Source organism: Anguilla anguilla, chromosome 16 (genome assembly GCF_013347855.1).
Source record: "Anguilla anguilla isolate fAngAng1 chromosome 16, fAngAng1.pri, whole genome shotgun sequence".
Classification (NCBI taxonomy): Eukaryota; Metazoa; Chordata; class Actinopteri; order Anguilliformes; family Anguillidae; genus Anguilla; species Anguilla anguilla.
In genome coordinates, this window is record NC_049216.1 from 21,861,346 (window position 1) to 21,883,639 (window position 22,294).

General features: G+C 45.0%; 1 protein-coding gene across 2 annotated transcripts in view; it reads right to left on the bottom strand.

Annotated features, from left to right (window-relative positions):
* The window catches only part of b4galnt4a (beta-1,4-N-acetyl-galactosaminyl transferase 4a), a 137,807-nt gene that overhangs the window by 7,504 nt on the left and 108,009 nt on the right, over positions 1-22,294 (bottom strand). For both annotated transcript variants that reach the window (XR_004762854.1, XM_035396501.1), the window contains exons 9-14: positions 19,023-19,101; positions 10,242-10,308; positions 4,406-4,549; positions 1,674-1,783; positions 671-771; positions 121-194 (exon numbers count right to left, since the gene is read on the bottom strand). Coding sequence is in view for 1 of the 2 variants with exons in the window: in XM_035396501.1 (XP_035252392.1) it covers positions 121-194; positions 671-771; positions 1,674-1,783; positions 4,406-4,549; positions 10,242-10,308; positions 19,023-19,101 (575 nt within the window). In the remaining variant the exon portion in view is untranslated. The remainder of the gene's footprint in view (positions 1-120; positions 195-670; positions 772-1,673; positions 1,784-4,405; positions 4,550-10,241; positions 10,309-19,022; positions 19,102-22,294) is intronic.

A 22,294-nucleotide genomic window follows, 5' to 3' on the forward strand; every position in this document is an offset into this window, starting at 1 on the left:
TTAGAACCAACAACATCACAGCTGAGGAAACATGGTTTGGGTTCTGGCAAGTTCTGTTCTGTCCCAGGGAAATTTAAAGTGGTCCGTGGCCCAGGTTCAGCCCAGACTGAGAATACCCACCATCCGGATTGGGGAAGAAGAATGGCCTGTCATCGTCTTCCTCATCCATTTTCATGTATTTGTAGAAGCCAAACCTGTCAAAGGGAACCAGTGCTGAGAGTCTGAGACACAGAGAGAAGCCCATCTGCAGCCTCTACCCCTGCTAAAGGGGGAGGGGCTAAAGAGGGCATGACATTATCCCTGAGTAGAGCCAATCAGATTCCCCTGCACCTCTATCTAGTTCCTTACAGGGACAAACTGTGTATGCTGTATCTTGATTTTATGTGCTCTGAACAGTATACTCTCCTTTTATTATTTACCATTTTTAATATTTTATGGGAAGAAAAATTATTTTGTACACATTTCTATGACAGGGTTTTCACTCCAAATCACTCCAAAACCATACCAGTTTTGTTTTATCTATAATTTGACACATGTAGATATTTAATTTCTTCCAAAACAATGAAAACAGTTTATCTATTGCACATTATGTCCCCTCTATTGAGAATCCTACCACTGCTAGCAATACTCCACTAGTAATACTCTACTGTTACTACTTGAAAGAACTTACTTCTCCAAGTATATGGGTGACTCCCTGTAGAAACACTTGTTCTCCTTCTCCATATGGGTCAGTCTGGTGAAATCGTTGGGAAACACAAAGGACAGGTAGACCTGGACAGGTGATAAAGGATGGTGTCGGCATACCAACGGCACAGTAAATAATCCCTGTGCTCATTTATCTCACGGTTGCATTCACCATCATTTATAACTACACACTTAATGACTTCATATAGCTCAGACTAAACCTGATGAGTCAGCTAATTTAAAATGCACTGTACAGTGCTGGCTATCTTTTATCCTATTCAAATACACGTAAACAGCAACAAAAAAAGGAATCCTGCTACTGCTGCAATAGCACATGCTATGCACAGGCCAGGTGAGGGCAGCATCGCTTCAGCTCACAGATCTGGGACAAAGGCAGTGTGCACCAGAGTTCTGTCTCCTGTTGACTAGCAAGCAGTGGCTTAGCCAGCACGTTATGCCAGAGCAGTGGTCTTACATGACCTGCTATAATGGTCTCAGATATAATTAACTCCCAGGAACCATTTCATCGGCAGTGAAAAATTGGGTCTATTGAAAACATTCACTTTAAAGCCGAGTGTTCAGCCTTTCGTGTGCCATTATGCTAAACGCCCTACATCTGCCTAAGAGCATCATAGTATTATTTAAGATACTGTGCAAAGGGTGAAGTCTTAAGCACAAGTAGAATAAATATGTGCATTTGTATACTTTTTTATAATGTGAAAATGGATTTTGCAGCAGCATATAAAATTAACATGCATTTGTGATTATACAGTCACTCACACACACACACACACACACACATGCACATGCACATGCACAAGCACACGCACACACACACACACACACACACACAAACATATTCATACTGCATGTACACACATGCACACCCACACTCATACTGCATGTGGATGCATACACACACACACACACACACAGGTGCAGACATATGTCTAGCCTCTTTGTCCAAGGCGTGGGACAGTGTAACTCACAAACTGTAGGCCCTGGTAGCGGGCGATGGGGAAGTCCTTCACCACGTATGTGGGAGAGTACAGGCAGGCGGGCAGCACGTTCTCCAGACGGGATGCCTCGATCATGGGCGCTGCAGGGTGAGAGAGGCTCCACAGCTTGTTCCATTTCCCATGATCATACACTACATCACACCTTACTGCCACCCTCTATTACATCAGCCCAGGGCAGAGCCAATCAAAATACACAATCCATCTGATGACCTCAGTTCTTAACAGAGGCATACATCTGACCTCCGCCTAAGAACATCATGTGAACACTATGCTCCTCTCTCAAAATGTAACCAGTTGTGTTTTACGGTGTGAAAATTAAATTTGAACACAAATCCCCTCACACTCATTAATCACAAAACTGCAGTGTTCTACAGGGATCGATGTTGGTTTCAATTATGTTATTGATGCACGCTATGTCTGTGATCAATATGAAAATACATAGAGAGAGAGAATTTCGATTCGCCTTCATTAAATTGTTCCAACAATGGGGACAGCGTCTAAGGGCCAATAGAAAAAGACAGATGATCAGACAGACAGACAAATTACCATAGAAGGTGTTTTGTGGAGAAAAGTATACACACAAACAGACTCACTGCTGTAGAAGGTGTCTCAGTGACAGACAGACAGACAGACAGACAGAGAGACTCACTGCTTTAAAAGGTGTCTCAGTGACAGACAGACAGACAGACTCACTGCTGTAGAAGGTGTCTCAGTGACAGACAGACAGACAGACTCACTGCTGTAGAAGGTGTCTCAGTGACAGACAGACAGACAGACAGACTCACTGCGGTAGAAGGTGTCTCAGTGACAGACAGACAGACAGACAGACTCACTGCTGTAGAAGGTGTCTCAGTGACAGACAGACAGACTCACTGCTGTAGAAAGTGTCTCAGTGACAGACAGACAGACAGACTCACTGCGGTAGAAGGTGTCTCAGTGACAGACAGACAGACAGACAGACAGACTCACTGCGGTAGAAGGTGTCTCAGTGACAGACAGACAGACAGACTCACTGCGGTAGAAGGTGTCTCAGTGACAGACAGACAGACAGACAGACAGACTCACTGTGGTAAAAGGTGTCTCAGTGACAGACAGACAGACAGACTCACTGCTGTAGAAGGTGTCTCAGTGACAGACAGACAGACAGACAGACTCACTGCGGTAGAAGGTGTCTCAGTGACAGACAGACAGACAGACAGACTCACTGCTGTAGAAGGTGTCTCAGTGACAGACAGACAGACTCACTGCTGTAGAAAGTGTCTCAGTGACAGACAGACAGACAGACTCACTGCGGTAGAAGGTGTCTCAGTGACAGACAGACAGACAGACAGACAGACTCACTGCGGTAGAAGGTGTCTCAGTGACAGACAGACAGACAGACTCACTGCGGTAGAAGGTGTCTCAGTGACAGACAGACAGACAGACAGACAGACTCACTGTGGTAAAAGGTGTCTCAGTGACAGACAGACAGACAGACTCACTGCTGTAAAGGTGTCTCAGTGACAGACAGACAGACAGACAGACTCACTGCTGTAGAAGGTGTCTCAGTGACAGACAGACAGACTCACTGCTGTAGAAAGTGTCTCAGTGACAGACAGACAGACAGACTCACTGCGGTAGAAGGTGTCTCAGTGACAGACAGACAGACAGACAGACAGACTCACTGCGGTAGAAGGTGTCTCAGTGACAGACAGACAGACAGACAGACAGACAGACAGACTCACTGTGGTAAAAGGTGTCTCAGTGACAGACAGACAGACAGACTCACTGCTGTAGAAGGTGTCTCAGTGACAGACAGACAGACAGACAGACTCACTGCGGTAGAAGGTGTCTCAGTGACAGACAGACAGACAGACAGACTCACTGCTGTAGAAGGTGTCTCAGTGACAGACAGACAGACTCACTGCTGTAGAAAGTGTCTCAGTGACAGACAGACAGACAGACTCACTGCGGTAGAAGGTGTCTCAGTGACAGACAGACAGACAGACAGACAGACTCACTGCGGTAGAAGGTGTCTCAGTGACAGACAGACAGACAGACTCACTGCGGTAGAAGGTGTCTCAGTGACCGACAGACAGACAGACAGACAGACTCACTGTGGTAAAAGGTGTCTCAGTGACAGACAGACAGACAGACTCACTGCTGTAAAGGTGTCTCAGTGACAGACAGACAGACAGACAGACTCACTGCTGTAGAAGGTGTCTCAGTGACAGACAGACAGACTCACTGCTGTAGAAAGTGTCTCAGTGACAGACAGACAGACAGACTCACTGCGGTAGAAGGTGTCTCAGTGACAGACAGACAGACAGACAGACAGACTCACTGCGGTAGAAGGTGTCTCAGTGACAGACAGACAGACAGACTCACTGCGGTAGAAGGTGTCTCAGTGACAGACAGACAGACAGACAGACAGACTCACTGTGGTAAAAGGTGTCTCAGTGACAGACAGACAGACAGACTCACTGCTGTAAAGGTGTCTCAGTGACAGACAGACAGACAGACAGACTCACTGCGGTAGAAGGTGTCTCAGTGACAGACAGACAGACAGACAGACTCACTGCTGTAGAAGGTGTCTCAGTGACAGACAGACAGACAGACTCACTGCGGTGGAAGGTGTCTCAGTGACAGACAGACAGACAGACAGACAGACTCACTGCGGTAGAAGGTGTCTCAGTGACAGACAGACAGACAGACAGACTCACTGCGGTAGAAGGTGTCTCGGGGGTCTGGTTTCAGCATGTCGGCGCCGTGCTGGCTGTGTGTTTCAGACTCCAGAGCAGAGTGACTGTAACTGGCTAAGGTCTGGGGGATGTGATCCACACTGTTCATCTTCAGACTGGACTCATCTACCAGAGAGAGAGGGAGCAGGAAAGAGAAAGAGTGAAACAGATAAATATGGGGGGATGAGATAGAGTGAGAGAAAGAGTGATACACTTCAAGACAGAAATACAACAAACAGAATTTCTCCAAATATTTTATGAACACAGGACACACACGGCCAAGAGCTCCTAGAGACCAGGCGTTTGGGAAAAAGCTCTTTAAGTGCAACTTCTGAAAAAGCCCATTAAAGAACAAACACACACAGAGGGGTGGGGAGAGAGTGAGCAGAGAGAGAGACTGCGGATGCAACTGTGGAGAGCAGTATAAGGAAGAAAAGGCATAGCACCATAGATGGAAGACAGGACAGGAATCAAAAATACATGATCGTTATTTTTCCCACACTGGCACCCTTATTCAGCATGACTTCCATAAGGTCGTACTTTCACACATCATACATTCACAACTCTGCATACCTGTCGAAGCGAACCTTTGCTCAGAGCTCACCTTACAGCAGAGCTCAGCTGGGAGAAGTGACCATAGGTGGTTCTGGTTCTGGCGGGTCTGAAATGGTGTGGGGTGCAATTTACTGGCATAGTTTGGTGCACTCGGTGCCTCTATAATTTCGGACCCTTCTCAGTGCCTTAAACCCTTTTTAGCCATTGGTCATTTAAATCCGCTGGAACTAGCTAGGAAAAGTGGTATTGAACACAGTTATATCTTTCAGTGTGGATACAACATTAATACCAAGGAGGTGTGACATGGGAAGGGCTTAAAGCGACAGTAGCACCTCTGAGTACCAAAAGGCCAGTTCACACAGGTCGTGGTCATCTACTCCCTAAAGTGAATCGTTATTTGTCAGAGGCATAGAGGTGGTTGCTCAAGGGGTGTATACAATCATTTCTATGGTGCAAACACCAGCAAGACGCAACCAGCAACTAACTGAAAAAACGGCAACGATGGAGAGAACTAAGGTCCTCACGGTTGTGTATTGTTATGTCGACAGACCAAGCGGTAAAAGTTGAAACAACAGAACAGCCAGGAGGCAGCAGCATGAGTTTGCGGTTTGTTTTGAAATCCTCGCCCGCAAGCGTCCGGTTAAAAATAACAGGCGGTTCAGCTGTGATGACCGCAGTCTGTGAGGAAGGCCCTTTGGCGAGAGGTTTCAGGCACAAAGCTCTGCGAGTTCTGGCTCAGCCTGGCTGGTCTGGCGGTGGAAATGTGGCCATCTCCCTCCCCATCAGGCCCAGCTGGTCCCAGCCAAGCGTGCCCGTACCGGAGCTCAGTCTGAGCTCTGTGAGGGACTGGTGGCAGTTCTTTTTTTTGGGGGGGGGGGGGGGGGCATTGAGCTGGCCCTCTGTGGGTGGAGACAGGGTTTAATTACTTCTATCGACCGGGCGCAGGAGCGGGAGAGGGGTGGAAGTATGATTTATGGGGCGTCAGACGCAGGGCCTGACGAGAGACATGCTTTATAATTAAGGAGACGCCAAAATTCTTTCTCTTTTTTTCCTCTCTCCTCTCTTGGAATTGATGGGAAGACCAGAGAGGGGATGGGGGGGGGGGCAAGAGATAAGAAACATCATACCCAGTGCCTGACGAAAAAACAGGACATCGTCAGTGGGGCAGGTGGGGCAGGTGGGGGTGGCAAGAGGAAATTAGACTTTTGAAGGCTCATCCCACCCCCCCCCCCCCCTCCCCAGAAGAATGAATAAGCAGTTCCACCTTCCACTATCTGTCTGACACCTGAGAATGTACCAACTGTATCAGTCTTGGTTGGGTGGGTGGAGTGGTTTCAGAGTGAGGAGGGGGCTGAATCGATATGGCTGAGCTGCGGGGGAGGGGGGGTGCTCTGGAGAGGTGAAGCAGCGTGGAAGCAAAGCGGGGTGCTTAATTAAGCGGGGTGCGGTGGAGGGGGGGGGGGGGGGCTCGTTACGTTCCGCCTCGGTGAACGCACCTCCTCGGAGCGCTAGCGGGAAGCAGGCCCGAACCGCAGTGCAGAGGGGATTAGCCTCATCCCCACACAAAGGTCTGCGAGTCGCTGCAGAACCCAGCGCATCACAGAGGGTGTGCCGCCAACACGCTCCCCCTCTGCGTCGCGCCGATAAGGCCGCTGTTCCAGCCGAAACATCGCACAGGCATTCACAGGCTGGCTGTCCTCGCAGTCACGACAGGCCGCATCATCTGACCGCAAAAACGCATCGGCACACAGCGCATGCGTGCACCAGGCCCAGAGTCAGTCAGCTGCCAGGGACTGAACAAAGAGAAACTTTCTCAGGTTTATTGACAACCGCTCAAGGGCACGGCTGCATTAATAGAGTAATATTTGCCAACAAAAACAATGTATGTGCATGTGTTTCTGTGTCTGTCTGTGCAAGTGTGCATGTTTTAGTGCATAATGCGTGTTTGTGAGTATATGGTTCTGTGTATGTGTGTGTGTGTGTGTGTGTGTGTGTGTGCATGTGTGCATGCAAAAGTGTACATATGAGTGAATGTGTCTAGATGTTTTTGTGCATACATCCATGCGTATTTGAGTGTTTATTTGCATAAATGTGCATGCGAGTGTGCGTGTACGTGTGCACGTAAGAATGCGTGTACATGTGAATATGCGTGAGTATGTGTGAGTATGCGTGTACATGAGCACATGAGTATGTGTGTGTGCATCAGTATGCGTGTACACATATGCATGAGTATGCGTGTATGTGTGTGAGTATGCGTGTGCACGTACGAGTATGCTCGCGCAAGACCTTGTAGCTGGTACTTACATATGACACCTACCAAACTGACTAAAAGAATGAGCCTCAGTAGTCAGGTAGTAAACTGCAGGGAAACTTAATAAAAGATGAACACTTCCCTGGTGCTCTTTCCAAACCCCACTGCAGTAATCTGAGGTGTCTGCGTGCACCAGTGAGACAGGCAGTCAGCTGGAAGAACAGGTAGTCCTCACAGGCCCTCTCTCTCTCTCTCTCTCTCCCTCTCTCTCTTTCTCTCTAACACACACACTCTCAGCCTCTGCCTCTACCACTCCCTCTCATACACTCTCTCTCACATTTTTTTTCTGTCACACACTTGCTCTCTCTTTCTCTTACACACACGCACACACACACACACTACGTCACCCTCTCTCTCATACACACACTCTCTGTCTAACATTCTATTTGGTTGTCACACGCGTTCTCTCACACAAACATATACACACACACACTTATTTCTCTTTCTCTCTCACTCTTACCACCTCCTCCCTCTCTGAGAGGTCAAGGAAGCGGAATGATTAATGATGAGCAGGATGTTCACCACGGCAACCAGCCTAATGCTCCAAGTTTGCTTGTGTGATTCCCAGTACCCAGAGCTTGTTAACGAGCATGGATTAAATCAAGAGGCTCTGAGTAGCATGCATGAATGAATGAATGAATGAATACATGATATATTAATGAATGCAGCGGAAATGTATGAATGTCACCAATACCTCAACAGCCCGCCTTGTAAACTGGAGAGGATTTGGGGAGATGGAGGACTGACTGGATCATGATGGGATGGGAAACGACTCAACATGGAGACGCGAGGAACGATCTAACACACCAGAGGAACAGGGGTGTTCTGACACGTGTGTGGCACTATTCGGGTGTTTGCCACACCGTGCAGTAATTGGGTGCGGTATGTGACAATTCACTATACACTATACAGCCTGGGTTTTTCAGCCAGGGGTCTATGGACCCTGGGGGTCCCAGGCCAGACTTAATATGCAATGACTTTATATAGATTTTTTTTTTTTGTTAAATATGACCCTTCATAACTCATGATGGGAGTCCCCTGGATGCCTTTGAGCCTGGGTGGGGGTCTGTAGATCAGGGACGGTTGAAAACCCCTGCTGTACAGTGTTTCATAACCCCAGTCAGATAGAGAGTACACAACACACTCCAGCCTGGTCTCTATGTCTGGCCTCCGCTTGCGAGATGGCTGTCCCATCTCTACAGGCTCCTTAGTGCTTCTGCTTTTTTCTGCCCAGCTAGGAATGCCTGATCAAATACACGCTGCAATCGCCTTGCAGGTCTTGCAGCATATATTCGAGCGTATAGCATCTCAGATATAACCCTCTCCAGCTCCAGTGATGGACTTCTTATCATGTTAAATGCACCTTTTGTAAGTCGCTTTGACAACAAGCGTCTGTAAAGTGAAGGTAATTTAATCTTCACATCCATCCATTCATCCATTTCCTAAACTGCTTACTCCTGGTCAGGGTCGCAGGGGGGCTAGAGTATATCCCAGCATACACTGGGTGAAAGGCAGACATGGGAAGAACATTCAAACGCACAGAAAGACCCTTGGCTAGGATTTGAACTCGGTACCATCTTGCAATGAGGCGACAGTGCTACTGCACCACCGTGCCGCCCCTAAAATGTAAACAATGAATTATAAATGGAAGCGTCGTCCTCTTTCAGGAGCCCTGCGGCTCCCTCACGTCTTCTCAGAAACATGGTTCCCCTCCCTGGGCTTTTCACTCTTCAAACTCTCGCAAACAAAACAATAGAAGGCAATAAAAAACTAAAGTAAATAAACAAGAAAACATAAAAGGAAATTGATGTTTTTTTCCCTATTTTATATAAAGGAGAGCAAGTGGCCACAGGATGTGGGCCTGGCACAGTTATGAATAATTTAGAGAAATCAACAACATCTTGAGAACAGCAGAAAAATAATAACCCGGTGCAGTTATATGGCTGGGGTCTCACACGGAAGATAGGAGAGTAATGGTGTGTGAAAAGAAAAAAAAGAAAACATACTCGAGCCTTAAGGAACTAGTGCATGTTTAGAACAAAAAGCTGATTATGAACCCCCAAGCTGTGATCTCCCTACTCAGTCAGTCGCCTTTATTAAAATGTTAAGCAACTGGAAGAAAAAAAATTAAAAATATTAAAAGTGGGAGAATTTTAAACACTCCAGGATCAATGGAATTTTGTTTCGCTACAGTGAAAACAGTTCCGCCTCAGGTGCAAGGCTCTCTGAACATAAATTCTGGGCCGTACCATGAATTTGCTACTGAAAAGTTATGTGCCTTTCAGCGTTTACTGTGGCTCTGGTAAAAAAAAAAAAAAAAATTAAAAAAAAAAAAGCACCACGTTTTTCACTTTTCACTGAAAGGACAAGGTGCTACAGTAATTGTTTCAAAATTGTTTCATTACATTACAGAAATTTAGCATCCAGAATGGCTTGCAGAACATTTTACATCTAAAAGTTTTTTTTCTAATTTTATTTTTTTACATAGTATCATTTATATAACTGGATATATACTAAAGCCATTTAGCTTAACTACCTTGCTCAAGAGCATAGTATCTGTTTATGCAGCAGAATATATACTGAAGCAATTCAGGTTAAGTGCCTTGCTCAAGGGTACAATGACAGTGTCCCAAATGGGAAATGGGAACTGAACCTGCAACATTTAGGTTGCAATTCCAGTTCCCGAACCATTATACTAAACAGCAACCCAAGATTGTTTGAACATGTACTAGTAAGCTGCAGATGTGCATGTGTGTACAGAGGACAGAGGGAATTTATTGAATTAGCAGAGGGAATGCACTGGTTTGATACATAAATCAAACAAGTGTTATAGCCACACACATTTAATCGATCATTGCCACCTTAATAGCAGCCAGCATTAATCTCTGCCTCCACTTTACCCCTGAGACACTCCTCCTCCACCCCAAACAACCAATCATAAATGGACTTTACCTGTGTACAGGGAGATATAGGCAGAGTCGATGACCTCATACTTCAGGCCAGGAAGAAATGGACGCCACTGAAAGAAAAGGAAAGCCAGTCAGCTGAGAGGGAGAGAGAGAAAGAGAGAGAGAGAGAGAGAGAGAGAGAGAGGGGGAGAGGGAGAGAGAGAAAGAGGGAGAGAGAGAGAGAAAGAGGGAGAGAGAGAGAGAAAGAGAGAGAGAGGGATTGAGATCTATGCATTGCAGTCACATAACTCTTTATTGCACATTCCAGAAAATACTTGCACTTCAAATGCTTTCACATGCAGCTGTATGGATTTCCCGTGTGCAGACTGTGTCAGGAAGTGTCTGCTCCAGAGTGGCTTTCATGTAGGCCCAAAGTTTGCCCCATTTTCTCACCCTTCACAAGGTCATCCTGAACATGCAGGAGTACCGACACGTGTCAAGCAATCCCCTAAGAAATCTGTCCCTCGGTTCTGCAAGGTCCAGAACGGCAAGTGTACCACACGGGGCTCAAGGCCTTCAGCGATACGCCCAGCTTTCACCACTGCATGCCAACAGACAGGCTACAATTCTTTTAAAGAGATTGTGCAATTACCACGTCACTTCTTGTTACCCTTGCGGTAATCAAAGGAGACAGGTCATTTTCCACACTGAAGGCCAAAACCATAAATACACTGAGCTACTGTGCACTGATACACATATCTGCACATACATACACACAGAAACGTGCGCGCAGGCACACACACACACACACGTACACATGCCAGCGTACATATCCGCACATACAAACATACTTGCATGCACACACACATGCCTGCACACACATCTGAGCGCGCACACACACACACACACAGAAATGTGCACAGCGGTAGCTCCATGTGGGCTGAAGCCCTGGGGTGGCAGTGCGCACGTGAGCGAGCGGCGATATTAGCACGCTCCCGCTCCCTCTACCCTCCCCATACCGCTCAAGGTCACAAGTGCCTTTCGGTGGCATTGATGAAACGCGCTACCCCACTCCACATCAGGTCTGCGCAGAGCTGCTTCTGCATAGTGATGCCCCCTTGGCCAACATAGCTAGTCCCCGGGGGCCAACCACATGAGTTACAGCAAAGCAATATGATGTAACAAAGATATTAGAAAGATGCAGTGATTCTTTTGCCTCACAGACACAATAATGTAATAGTGGAAAGCATTAGCACAAAACACTTTCCCTGGGATAAAACTAGTCCCTCGGATAAAACTGGCCATTACAGCCTATATGTGATCCAGGCAGACAGACGTTCAGCAAAACTAATCTTGAGGCAGGAACCAGATGAAAAAAAACTACAAAGGCAGAGATCCCTCAGGTGTTTCCCAGGCGTGTATGAAGGTGTTTCAGCAGCTGTGAGGCTCAGGTAGGGGTCAGGTCCTCTCTCGGGTGGAATAGGGCCATATTCCATGGCCCTGAACATTCAACAGAGAAGAAGGAAAATCAATGTCTGGAGAAAAGGAATAGATCGGACCAATCAAAGAAGAAAATGGTGAGTGGGGCCCTGTTGTATTTCATCAAGCTTTCATTTGTAAGCATCCAGCAGAAGGCCATAGGAGTTTCTGAAAGCCTTCCCCTCTTCCAATGCGTAATATCCTCTGACTAACACTGCTGTTCTTTTTCTTCTTTTTTTGCTGAAATCCAATTTTCCTGCCGACAAGCCATAAATTCTCATCTTGTCCTGGTTCTTGGCCACAGGTTTCCATGCTGCTTTTATAAGGCTAACATTCAAGCTGGCCTCTTTTAGCATGAAAAAAGAAAACAAAGTGTGCATACTAAAAAGCTGACAAAGCCAGTTACCTATGAGCTAAAATGATAATTTACCCATAATGCCACTCAGGGCAAATACTGTGAATTTATGCAATCTCTGTCCCAACAAAACCTAATTCCTCAACCAAGAAACAGTGAGGCTCCAGGGAGACAACAAGGGACAAAGATTGTCCTGGAGACCTTTAATACATTCCCAGTCACACTTGACAACAACTTGTTGCCATGGGAACCCCACTGTCAGGGACTCCAGCAATGGCAGGCAAAGCAAGCCGGGTGCTCGCCCTGTCAAGTCACAATCATGGCAGAAGCAAAGATGATGAATTGGGGAGGGGGGAGCTTTTGGGAGAGAGAGGAATTTCAGAAACACGAACCACAGTGATTACGATTTAAAAACGGATTAAAATCTCCTGGCATCCCTCTACTCTGCTATGCCTGACACGCACTCTCTCTCTCTCTGGGACAGGAGAAATTAATTTTATCTATGGTTCAAAAAATAATTTAATTATTTGCTTATTTTTGAGTGATGGTGGTGCTGGACTGCGAGCGACCCGGACGCGAGCGCTGCTGTATAATCCTCACAGCACCGAAATCCAGTTTGAAAATTTAACGGTAACTCTTAAATCCCAAATTGCCTACCTGGTTCAGACAGTTATGAAGTTATAGCTGTGAGTTTAGGGTCATCATCAGACAGTGCCAGGAAAATGTCAGACCCCTCCCATATACTTCATTCTAAGTTTAAGCTTCACCCCTCAGGTAAATGCTACAGGCCCCCTCAGTGTAATCCAAACAGATACAAGCACTCCTTCATCCCCCTGTCAATCAAACTCCTTAACGACAGTAGGTAGAGCGTGGGTGGGACCACGTGCAATGTACTACACATGTGTAATGAATGTAAATTAATGAAGAAGGTCTGTGTATAGTGAGGGCAGGTGCAATGTTTATTTATGTATCTGTCATGGGTAATATGTATTCGTATATGTAATTATGCAGTGGTATTGCATCCATGATAAAATTTCCCCTTGGGGTCAACAAAGTGAATCTTGATCTTAAAAATCTTCATCAGAATAAAAAGATCATTTTCTGAAAACGATGAAATGCAGAGGGGGGAGAAACATTATCAGCGCCTTTCTCCAGAAATTGTAATATTCCAAACGGAGTCTGTGTGGATGGACTATTTGGTTCTTGAGACAAGTTCAACCAAGTGTCTCCCATAGGACCCAATGACAAATTGGCAATCTTCAATTCCAAGGATGCTTTCGGTGTGCTAAAGCCAGCCATTAGAGTCATGTTTACTACAGGAATAAATGGGCAATACCAAGTAAGATTGGGTAAATACAGGTGTCTATGGGTAAGAATGGAAAATAACAGGTAAGATTGGGTAAGTATGGGTGTTTATTGGTTAAAACAGGTAAGTATATGAAAGAGTGGGTGAGTGGATGAGGGAACTGAGTTAACTTTACAAAGAATGATGGGAGCCCAGGAGAGAGTGTGACTGAATCTTCCTCAGAGGGAGATGTTCTTCAGCTAAAACAAGGTCCAGAGACACAAAAACCCACAGAACAATAGGACAATAGGACAAGGACAATACGAAGATAAAGAACAGTTCACACCCCCAGGGAACTAAGTGTTGATTCTCAGAAGTGCACATGGTCTACACACATGGTCTATACAAAATGTTCAGCGTTAAATCAACCCCCTAAAATTATCCCTATTGGACTCTGTTAGAGTTCAATTAACACTGGACATCTGACTGTGTACTTTCGGGTCTCAGTCCAAAAAATAAAAAAACTTTAGGGAAAAAAAACTTTAGGACACTTTAAACCAGCTCATTAAATATTAATATTAAATCATTATAAATATTCCCTGCAGTCCAACATTAGCCCCTCAGCCATTTTAGGCAAACATTTGCAATTCAGACTGCAATTTCCTTTCTGATGCACTCAGTACTGTTTATTTGAAACCAAGTCATTTGTTTAATGTTATGTGCCACCAGTCTAACTTTGGGTCATTGGAAGTTTACCCATCACAATTTTCATTTAGCCAATTTATATTTAGCTGGCTAACAGTAGCCATGAAAGGATAGTTTGTGTGCAGGTCACTCTGCCTTATACAAAAAGCTCTGTTTACAGTATTTCTCAGAAATAAAGGTACAGTCGAGGTACACTTTTGTTCTTTAAGGAACAAATTTCCCAAATGCACCCTGAAAGTACAATAATGTTCTATTTGGGAACTAATAAGTACCTTTTACAAGCAAAAAAAGGTACAATTTAATTGTGTATTGTTGGCTAATGGAACAATTTTATGTTCCCATAGGGTACCACCCCAGCGACAAGCATTTTACCTTTTTAGGCACTTTTTTGTACCGCTTTGTTTTTTTATGGTCACCTTTCCCTCTGCATCAAACTTATAAGCAAAATTTCCATGCAAACGCTGTACATTTAATGCCCAGATGTTATTGATTTTGTGCTATTTCCCTTTCCCCAGACACAAGCAACTGCATTAGGTATTTAAAATGCAAAAATTTCACATTAAAAATACTGATCAAACCGCTAGTTCATTAAACAGGCCATTAATATGTTCATTAGTTCATTAATATATTAATCAGCACAGCCCTGGTAGTGCATAACATATAATATATACATATATAATGAATCAGATGCACAATAAGATGGGTTTACGATGCATTAAGAGGATTTATGGGGCAAACATCCATCTCCAGGGATATTTATACAGCTTTCATTGTGCATATTATCCTGCATACATATTGCAGGCTATTTCCTGAAGCAATTCAGGTTAAGTGCCTTGCCTGAGGGTACAATATCAGCACCACTAGGGATTCAACCAGGAAAGCTTCTGGTTTAAGCCTGGCTCTTTAATTCCTCTCGAACTACATCACCACCACCAATGTACATGGCTGATAGTGGGCACAATTTAAGCATTGCTACTACAATTACAAGAAAATCTACTTGGTTACTACTACTATTATGATCACATTTACTTCTGCCCTACTGTGAATCGACAGTAAAATCTTCAGCCTTACAGCAACTCTTGATCAAGTACATTTTACTATGGCAGAGTACATTTCATCCCCTACAAACTCTTAGTGCTTGTGTTGGCAGGGTATGCTTTAGCATGAGGCACTACACAGCTGCTCCAAGGTCTCATAACGGATAAACTTCATGTATGCTGGTAGCACTATTTTAGTCCAGGTCTGAGTCATAAATCACATCAAGCTGAAGTGTTCTCCCTTAGGCTCTGCTGGAGTCTATCTCTACATGCACAGGGAGACTCAGGTTGGATTCTTCTTCAGCTTGAATAATGCATCAAGCAAACTGCACTGTCTTGTTAAGCAGTACTTAAGTGCTTTAAGACGCAATGTGTTAGGAAGACTCATGAGCTTGGTATCCAAGAAGATTGGGGGGCGGGGGGTGTCCACAGCAACGCATGGGAGCTGAATTAGAAAGGATGTGCAGGAGATATTTTAAATGATTCTCTGGAATCAGCCAATCGGACCTCAGAGACTCATCATGGGGAGCTGACAAATCGGAGGAAGTGTATGTGTGTATGTGTGTGTGTGTGTGTGTGCATGCATGGAGAGAGAGAAAAAGCAATTTAGAGAGGGAGAGAGAGAGTTTGTTTTTGTTTTTTCTGTATTGTCACTATGATTGATCGTTGTTGTGAAAATGCTTTGGTAATATGCATTTTGAAACATGTCATGCCAATAAAGCATTTGAATTGAATTAAATTTAATTGAGAGACTATGAGAAAAAGAGAGAGAGAGAGTGAGTGAGTGAGTGAGTTACAGGCTACAGGGTGGTAATGCTGCTTAGCTTCAGCAGCGTGCATAAGCAGGCTAAAGGGCGGGACAGTTGTCTGTGCCTCGCGTACGGGAAGCCGGGCCCTCCCCCACCATTTGTGCCATTTGTGAACAGGAATCGGGAGAACAGGGAAGGGAGCAATAAAACTGGCCCGTTAAATCTAAACGTGTTAATTCACCATCGCCAGCTCTCTGTAAAGCTGTCAAGGGCAATTTAGAGCCTTCTTTTCTTTTTCCCTCTCTTTCTGGGCCGAAGTGCAAAATCTCTCCACTCTGCCACAGGTCTGGTTTCGTGTGTGGAAGGTGCTATTGATCCATCCTTTCTGTGCTGTCTCGCAATGATAGAAACAACCAGAGCATCCTTTTTTTTAAAAAAGAAAAATTCACCTGAACACCTTAAATGCACATGTTCTCAGTTGTGTTTACTGTGGTAATAATATCTATCAGAATATAGCTTGCTTCCTTTTCATAAGCTTTTAAACTTTTTTTACAATTCTGCCATGCTCAGCAAATACAGCTTCCCAATATGGCATTATAATGGCTTATATAATAATTATAAGCCTTCCACCGACACCTCACAGACAACAAAGACAAAGGCTTTGCAATGAACTATGGGAACTTGAGGCAAGGCAATACGGAAAATGCTTCGTACACTCTTTCAGGTTCAAAAAGTAAAAACATCTCATTGAAACACTGCTTAAAGTACCTGCATGTGTTTATATTATTGATTTTTAAATGGAAAGACAATGAAAAGTCTCTGTGAGCAGGGCTGTTGATGGACTCATATTTTTCTCATTAGTCAGAAGCAAATTTTCACCCAGCTACATCATCAGGAGTAACCTGTCACTTTTAGTAACGGCATCTAAGCAGGGCATAATTAAACTTGAGGTGAATGTTTCCTTTGTAAGAGGTTCTAGCGGGGTGCAGGTGCCCACTGACGTCACCAGACCGATGAGCAGCCGTCTGTGCGGATTAAAGTCCGGCCAACCAACACCTCTTTACCTCCAACACAAGGCCTGCATTCATGGCCCAGCCAACACATAAACAAGCCTTGTGATTCCCCCCTCCCCAACACAGAGTAATGTTTTTGTAACATATGTCCTTCCATTTCAAACATTTTTCTCTCTCACTCCCATATTTAACAGCTCATGCATGAAAAAACGATGGAATGAGTCTAACAGAGACATACAGCATTTCCAACACCGCCTTTGTTTCCAACGGGCATTTTTTTTCAACCTCTCTAATGTTTCCTCCCCATAATGAGACGAACGGCGCAGACGTTTTTAAACTATCAGCAGCCGGCGCGGGCCGCGTTCATCCTAATCTAATCATGACGCCAAAGCTTCAGGGAAATTCTGAGATGATGGCTAATCGGCTATAGCTTCCCCATCCTGGCCTTATACGCAGATCAGGGCTGCTGGCTAATAGACCTGTGGACAAGTCGCTGTAAATATACAGTTTCTTACAAGCTTTGGCTTGGCTGTTGCTACTGCGTGTGAATGAGGGTGCTGGAGGCCCCTTGATTTACAGTGCGAACCTGTCTGGTTCATTAGAGCCCTCTCTCAGAGCAAATTGAAGTCGTCTTTAATCTAATTTCCTATTCTGCTTCAGCAGTAAATACCAAAAGGAAATGAATAAGGAGGACAGCTTTATAACCTAGTAATAATAACCATAGCAACTGTGAGGGCAATAACAATCATAATGGATTTAATAATAACTGACTGTGTCCGAACCCGCTTCCAAAAAAACAACAACCAAAAAAAAGAACTAAACACCTGCTACATCTCAAAGGTTGTGTCTGTAAATCACAGGACCTCAGTCTCACGGAAAGGTCAGTTCTGGCCTCGTCTCCATAAGAAACTGTAAGAATGCTGAGTCTTCTTTGTAATTACAAAGGCACTAGCCTTGAGCACAGTTTCAGCATGGTGCTAAAACGTTACATGTGACCACCGAGCGCCTGTCTTCTGCATGCAGAGACAGCCAGACTCTAGGGCCTTCCGTGCGCTCGTATCTGAATCGCATTTTTGCATTTCCAGTACGTGTGGCCATCCATTCACACGCAATATATTGCGTGCTGTACACACTGATTCTGTGTGTTTCGGCCGAGATTGCATTCGTGGCATGCAGTGTTCAATCCTGCCTGATAACCAGCTCTAGAACAGAGTGCCTGATGACTCTGGCTTGCTTATAATGGGATGCTATTTCTCAGTAGAATGTTGGTGACAGGACAAGATGTTCACCGGAAGATTTACACTCAAATCCAATACCAGAAAAATGTGAACTGGTCTATCTGCAGAAGTGGTTCAGATGAGATTAGGACAAATCCAGCCGATATTCAATTTCTTACCTTCAGAGGACAGTCATGGAATGCATCACACATTGAATTTGTCAGCCTCGTATAAATACAAGTACAAATGGGGCCTAAGCATCTTCTCCTCTATTTGACAATGGGCACAACAAAAGGGTTCCTTTAAAATGCACACTGAAAAGACCTCAGAAAAATACCAAAGGCAGTATTTTACCCTCAAACAGCCCGCATTGGAGGACATTGAGAATCATTTCATACTAAGAGACACGCACTTGCATATTATGAGAAAGAGAAAGAGAGGGAAGGAGGGAGAGGGGGAGGGATCTGCAGCTGTAGGCCATTGCACAGTCAGTGTCTAATGTTTTATTTTAAAAAGCCTACACATGTATTTTCGGAGGTCAGCCATACTCATTCTCTTTTTAAAAAAATGAAATGTTCCCATTTTATTTTCCCCCTAATTCTGGATCGTTACGCAAGAACGCACAACACAGGACCAGAAAGAGGCCGAGGCATTCGGCTAAAGCTTTTTTCCATTCGCCCGCAATCTAGAGCGAATCTGTCATTGCATATGAAATATCCCCAGCTGTACGGCCCACCAGAGATATTCTAAAAGGCAGAAGCACGTCCTGCGTCCTGACTGGGGCCCATTGATTCCAGGCACAGGGATAAAACAAGCAGCCATTCACAGAGAGGGCCACGGAAAAGAGCGCAGTCTGATTTATGCGGCAGTAGCCATTCTGGGTAAAGCGCTTGGCTGATGTCCAGTGCTAATATTCAGCACACTCCCTCCATGGGAAAGCCATACGTACAGAGAGCTTGTTTCCCCCCGCCACCCCCTCCTCCTCCTCCACCCCCCCGCACTTACCCCTGCCTCCACATGGTCCGAACCCTTGTCATCTTGTTTGTGCAAAATCTCAAAGTAGTACCGTCTGGAGGCCATGAGGCTGGAGAGAGAGAGAGAGAGAGAGAGAGAGAGAGAGGGACAGGGAGAGGGAGGGGGAGAGAGAGAGAGAGAGAGAGAGAGGGATGGGTAGAGAGGGAAATAAAGATAAATAAAGATAGAGGGGGAGGGAGGACAGACACAGAGACAAAGCAACAGAGAGAGGGAAGAGAGTGACAGAAAAGGACCAAAGGAGAAAGAAAGAAACAGAAAGAGAGAGAGAGAGAAAGAGAGAGAGAGATTCATTTAATAACTGTAACTTGATGTGCAGAAAGGTGGCAGTGTTAAACTGTACTTGCCTTTGGTGTGTGTGAGCTCTAGCCTGATGCTCAGGGCCATGCAGCAGGTCAGCAGTGGTGTTTGTCACCACCTTTCCATTGAGCCCATGCCTGTACAGTGTGTCATCTGGGATGCAAACTGGTGGGGGAGGGGGGCTATTATGGATGTAATGGTTTTTTTAAATTTTATTTATTTCTCTTTTCCCCCTTCATTTGTCCCCCTCTAGAAAGAATGCCACCTGATGCAATCTATATCTATATCTATATCGCTGATCCCTGGAGCCGGTCCTCCATATGCCAATGAAAAATATTTCTCTCTGACTGAGCCCCATCTCTGCAGCATAATTTATACTATTGGTCCCCAGCTACTCTGCACACAAAACTGTGTGTGTGTGTGTGTGTGCGTGTGTGTGTGTGCGTGCGTGCGTGCGTGTGTTTGCATCAATATCTAATGACTGCTGCAAAGGCAGCTGTCAGCCTGGCTGGCAGGGTGCTAAGACTACTGTATACTGTTGGGGTACTAAGACTACTATACACAGGTGGGGTGACAGGACTACTGTACACTGGTGGGGTGCTAAGACTACTGTACACTGGCGGGGTGCTAAGACTACTGTATACTGGCAGGGTGCTAAGACTACTGTATACTGGCAGGGTGCTAAAACTAGTGTACACTGGTAGGGTGCTGAGACAGGCCATTCTTCTTGGATCAGCACACAGTTTAGCAGGAATATTAAAGGTGCAGAACGACAATATCCTACAAGCTGCTTTACTCTTGGTTAAATAAAACCAGCACATAAAATGCGAGTCATTTGCAAATTTATGCCTGGTAAATCGCAAAAACCATCTGTTGCACAAGGCCTGTACAGGATGATTCTGGTCATGCATATTCATATACCCCTGCCGGTTCACACATATAAATGAGTTTGTTCATGTTCTCATTCCCTCGACACACACCCCCACATCCACACGCAACACCCACAGCACGTGTATCGCCCCATCGCTCCATAGAGAAAGCATTGCCATGTTTGGATGGAGCTTGCCCCTCCCACCCAAGTGATTCAGGAACAAGGTAGAGGCAAATGGAGGCAGTTGCTGAGTGGCTCATTCTGTTAAGACACTGTTCCAGTGTGTGCATAGGCTGCCTGGTCTGGTATCTGTTAAGGCACTGTTCCAGTGTGTGCATAGGCTGCTTGGTCTGGTATCTGTTAAGGCACTGTTCCAGTGTGTGCATAGGCTGCTTGGTCTGGTATCTGTTAAGGCACTGTTCCAGTGTATGAGTGGGCATCACAGTCAGGATAAACTCACGATTACTTTTTCTCAAGGTTATTTTTTACCCTGAGGACAACAGGAGGGTTAACCGGTGGGCTATAGAGGGAAAAGAAGCAGCAGTTGTCAATCCTTTCAGAGAAGAACATGCTGCTCCCCTCTGCTGGATCCTCCAATCTCTGTCAGCCATCCACCCACATGTTACTTTCTTTCTTCATGACAGAAACAGCCTTTTAGAAAGTTTTTGGAGATTTTTTGGGGAGGTGGTGGGGGTGCTGATTTTTTCGCTCCACTATTTTTGTTTTTGTCTTGCCACTGATTGTAAAACTTGTCTCCTGGCTATGTTACTTTACCTATATTATTTTTGCAAACTTTATATTCAGTTTGAATAAAACTTTGAATTTCTTCCTCTTTTCACTCAGCCTTATCGTTTAGCCCTGCTAGTACCACAATTCCCACAATTCCATTGTGGGGAGACTCAAGACTAACACACACACACACACACTAATGTACATGTGCATGTGCGCATAAATTCATACAGCACACATACGCATATATAGTACATGCATAAAAACATACAACTGTGTACATAACTCACACACATACATACACACTGCTACACACTTGTACAGTACATGTTACATTCTCTCAAACACACATACATTATATGCACACACGTACAAGCACAAAACAAACGGAGTGACATACACCTTCTCAGACAGACAAGGCACTCATGCGCACACACACAAACACACACACACACGAACACAGACACACACACACACACACACACACACACACACACAAGCTTCTCTAGACAGTTAAATAGTTAAGCAAACAGCTTCACACGTCTTTCTCTCTGGCCACTTAGACTGGCAGGTAAATACAGATCCCTAGATGGAAACAATCTACGGTGCCACACAATTACAATAGGACTCACACTGACAGAGACACAGACAGGAATACACAAAGAGAGAGGGAGAGGAAGAACAGGGAAAGAGAGAGAGAGAGAGAGAGAGAGAGAGAGAGGGAGAGAGGGAGAGGGGAAGTGGGGCAAAAGGCAGTGAGTGAGGGAGGACAATGCACATGGCTGCCAATATAACATCTTGTTTATACATCTACTGAACAAGGCGAGAAGCATATTGAAGTCTTCATAAGGGGTGTTGTTCTGGGTTCCTGCCGGAGGGCCCAAGGGCCCCGCTGCTCAATACGGCCCCTGTCTGCCTGCGTTTCATTAGACCGAGGAGCTCAGATGCATCAGTTATGATGAATGGAGAACCGAGGGAGGCAGGAGATGAAGGGATGGAGAGAGATAACAGCACAGGGGGAAATGACTGAAGGCAGCACGGACAAGGACCTGATGAGATTTTAATTGTCTGACTAATTGCTGAGCTCGATCTGAGCCTTTCAATAATTCAGTGGAATAAAATGAACAAAAGCAGAGGACTGCATTCGGGAAGAAGAGAGAGAAAGAGAAAGAGAGAGAGAAAAGAAGGCTCCGGCTTTTGACCTTCATATTTTGACGTGAAAAAATGTTTTTTCATCAAAGCCTCCATTAAAACCATAACCCCCATATATTTTTTCAATTAAAACATACCTTAACCTGAGGTTTTCAGTTCAAATCTACTTTAAAAAGAGCATTTAAATTTAAAA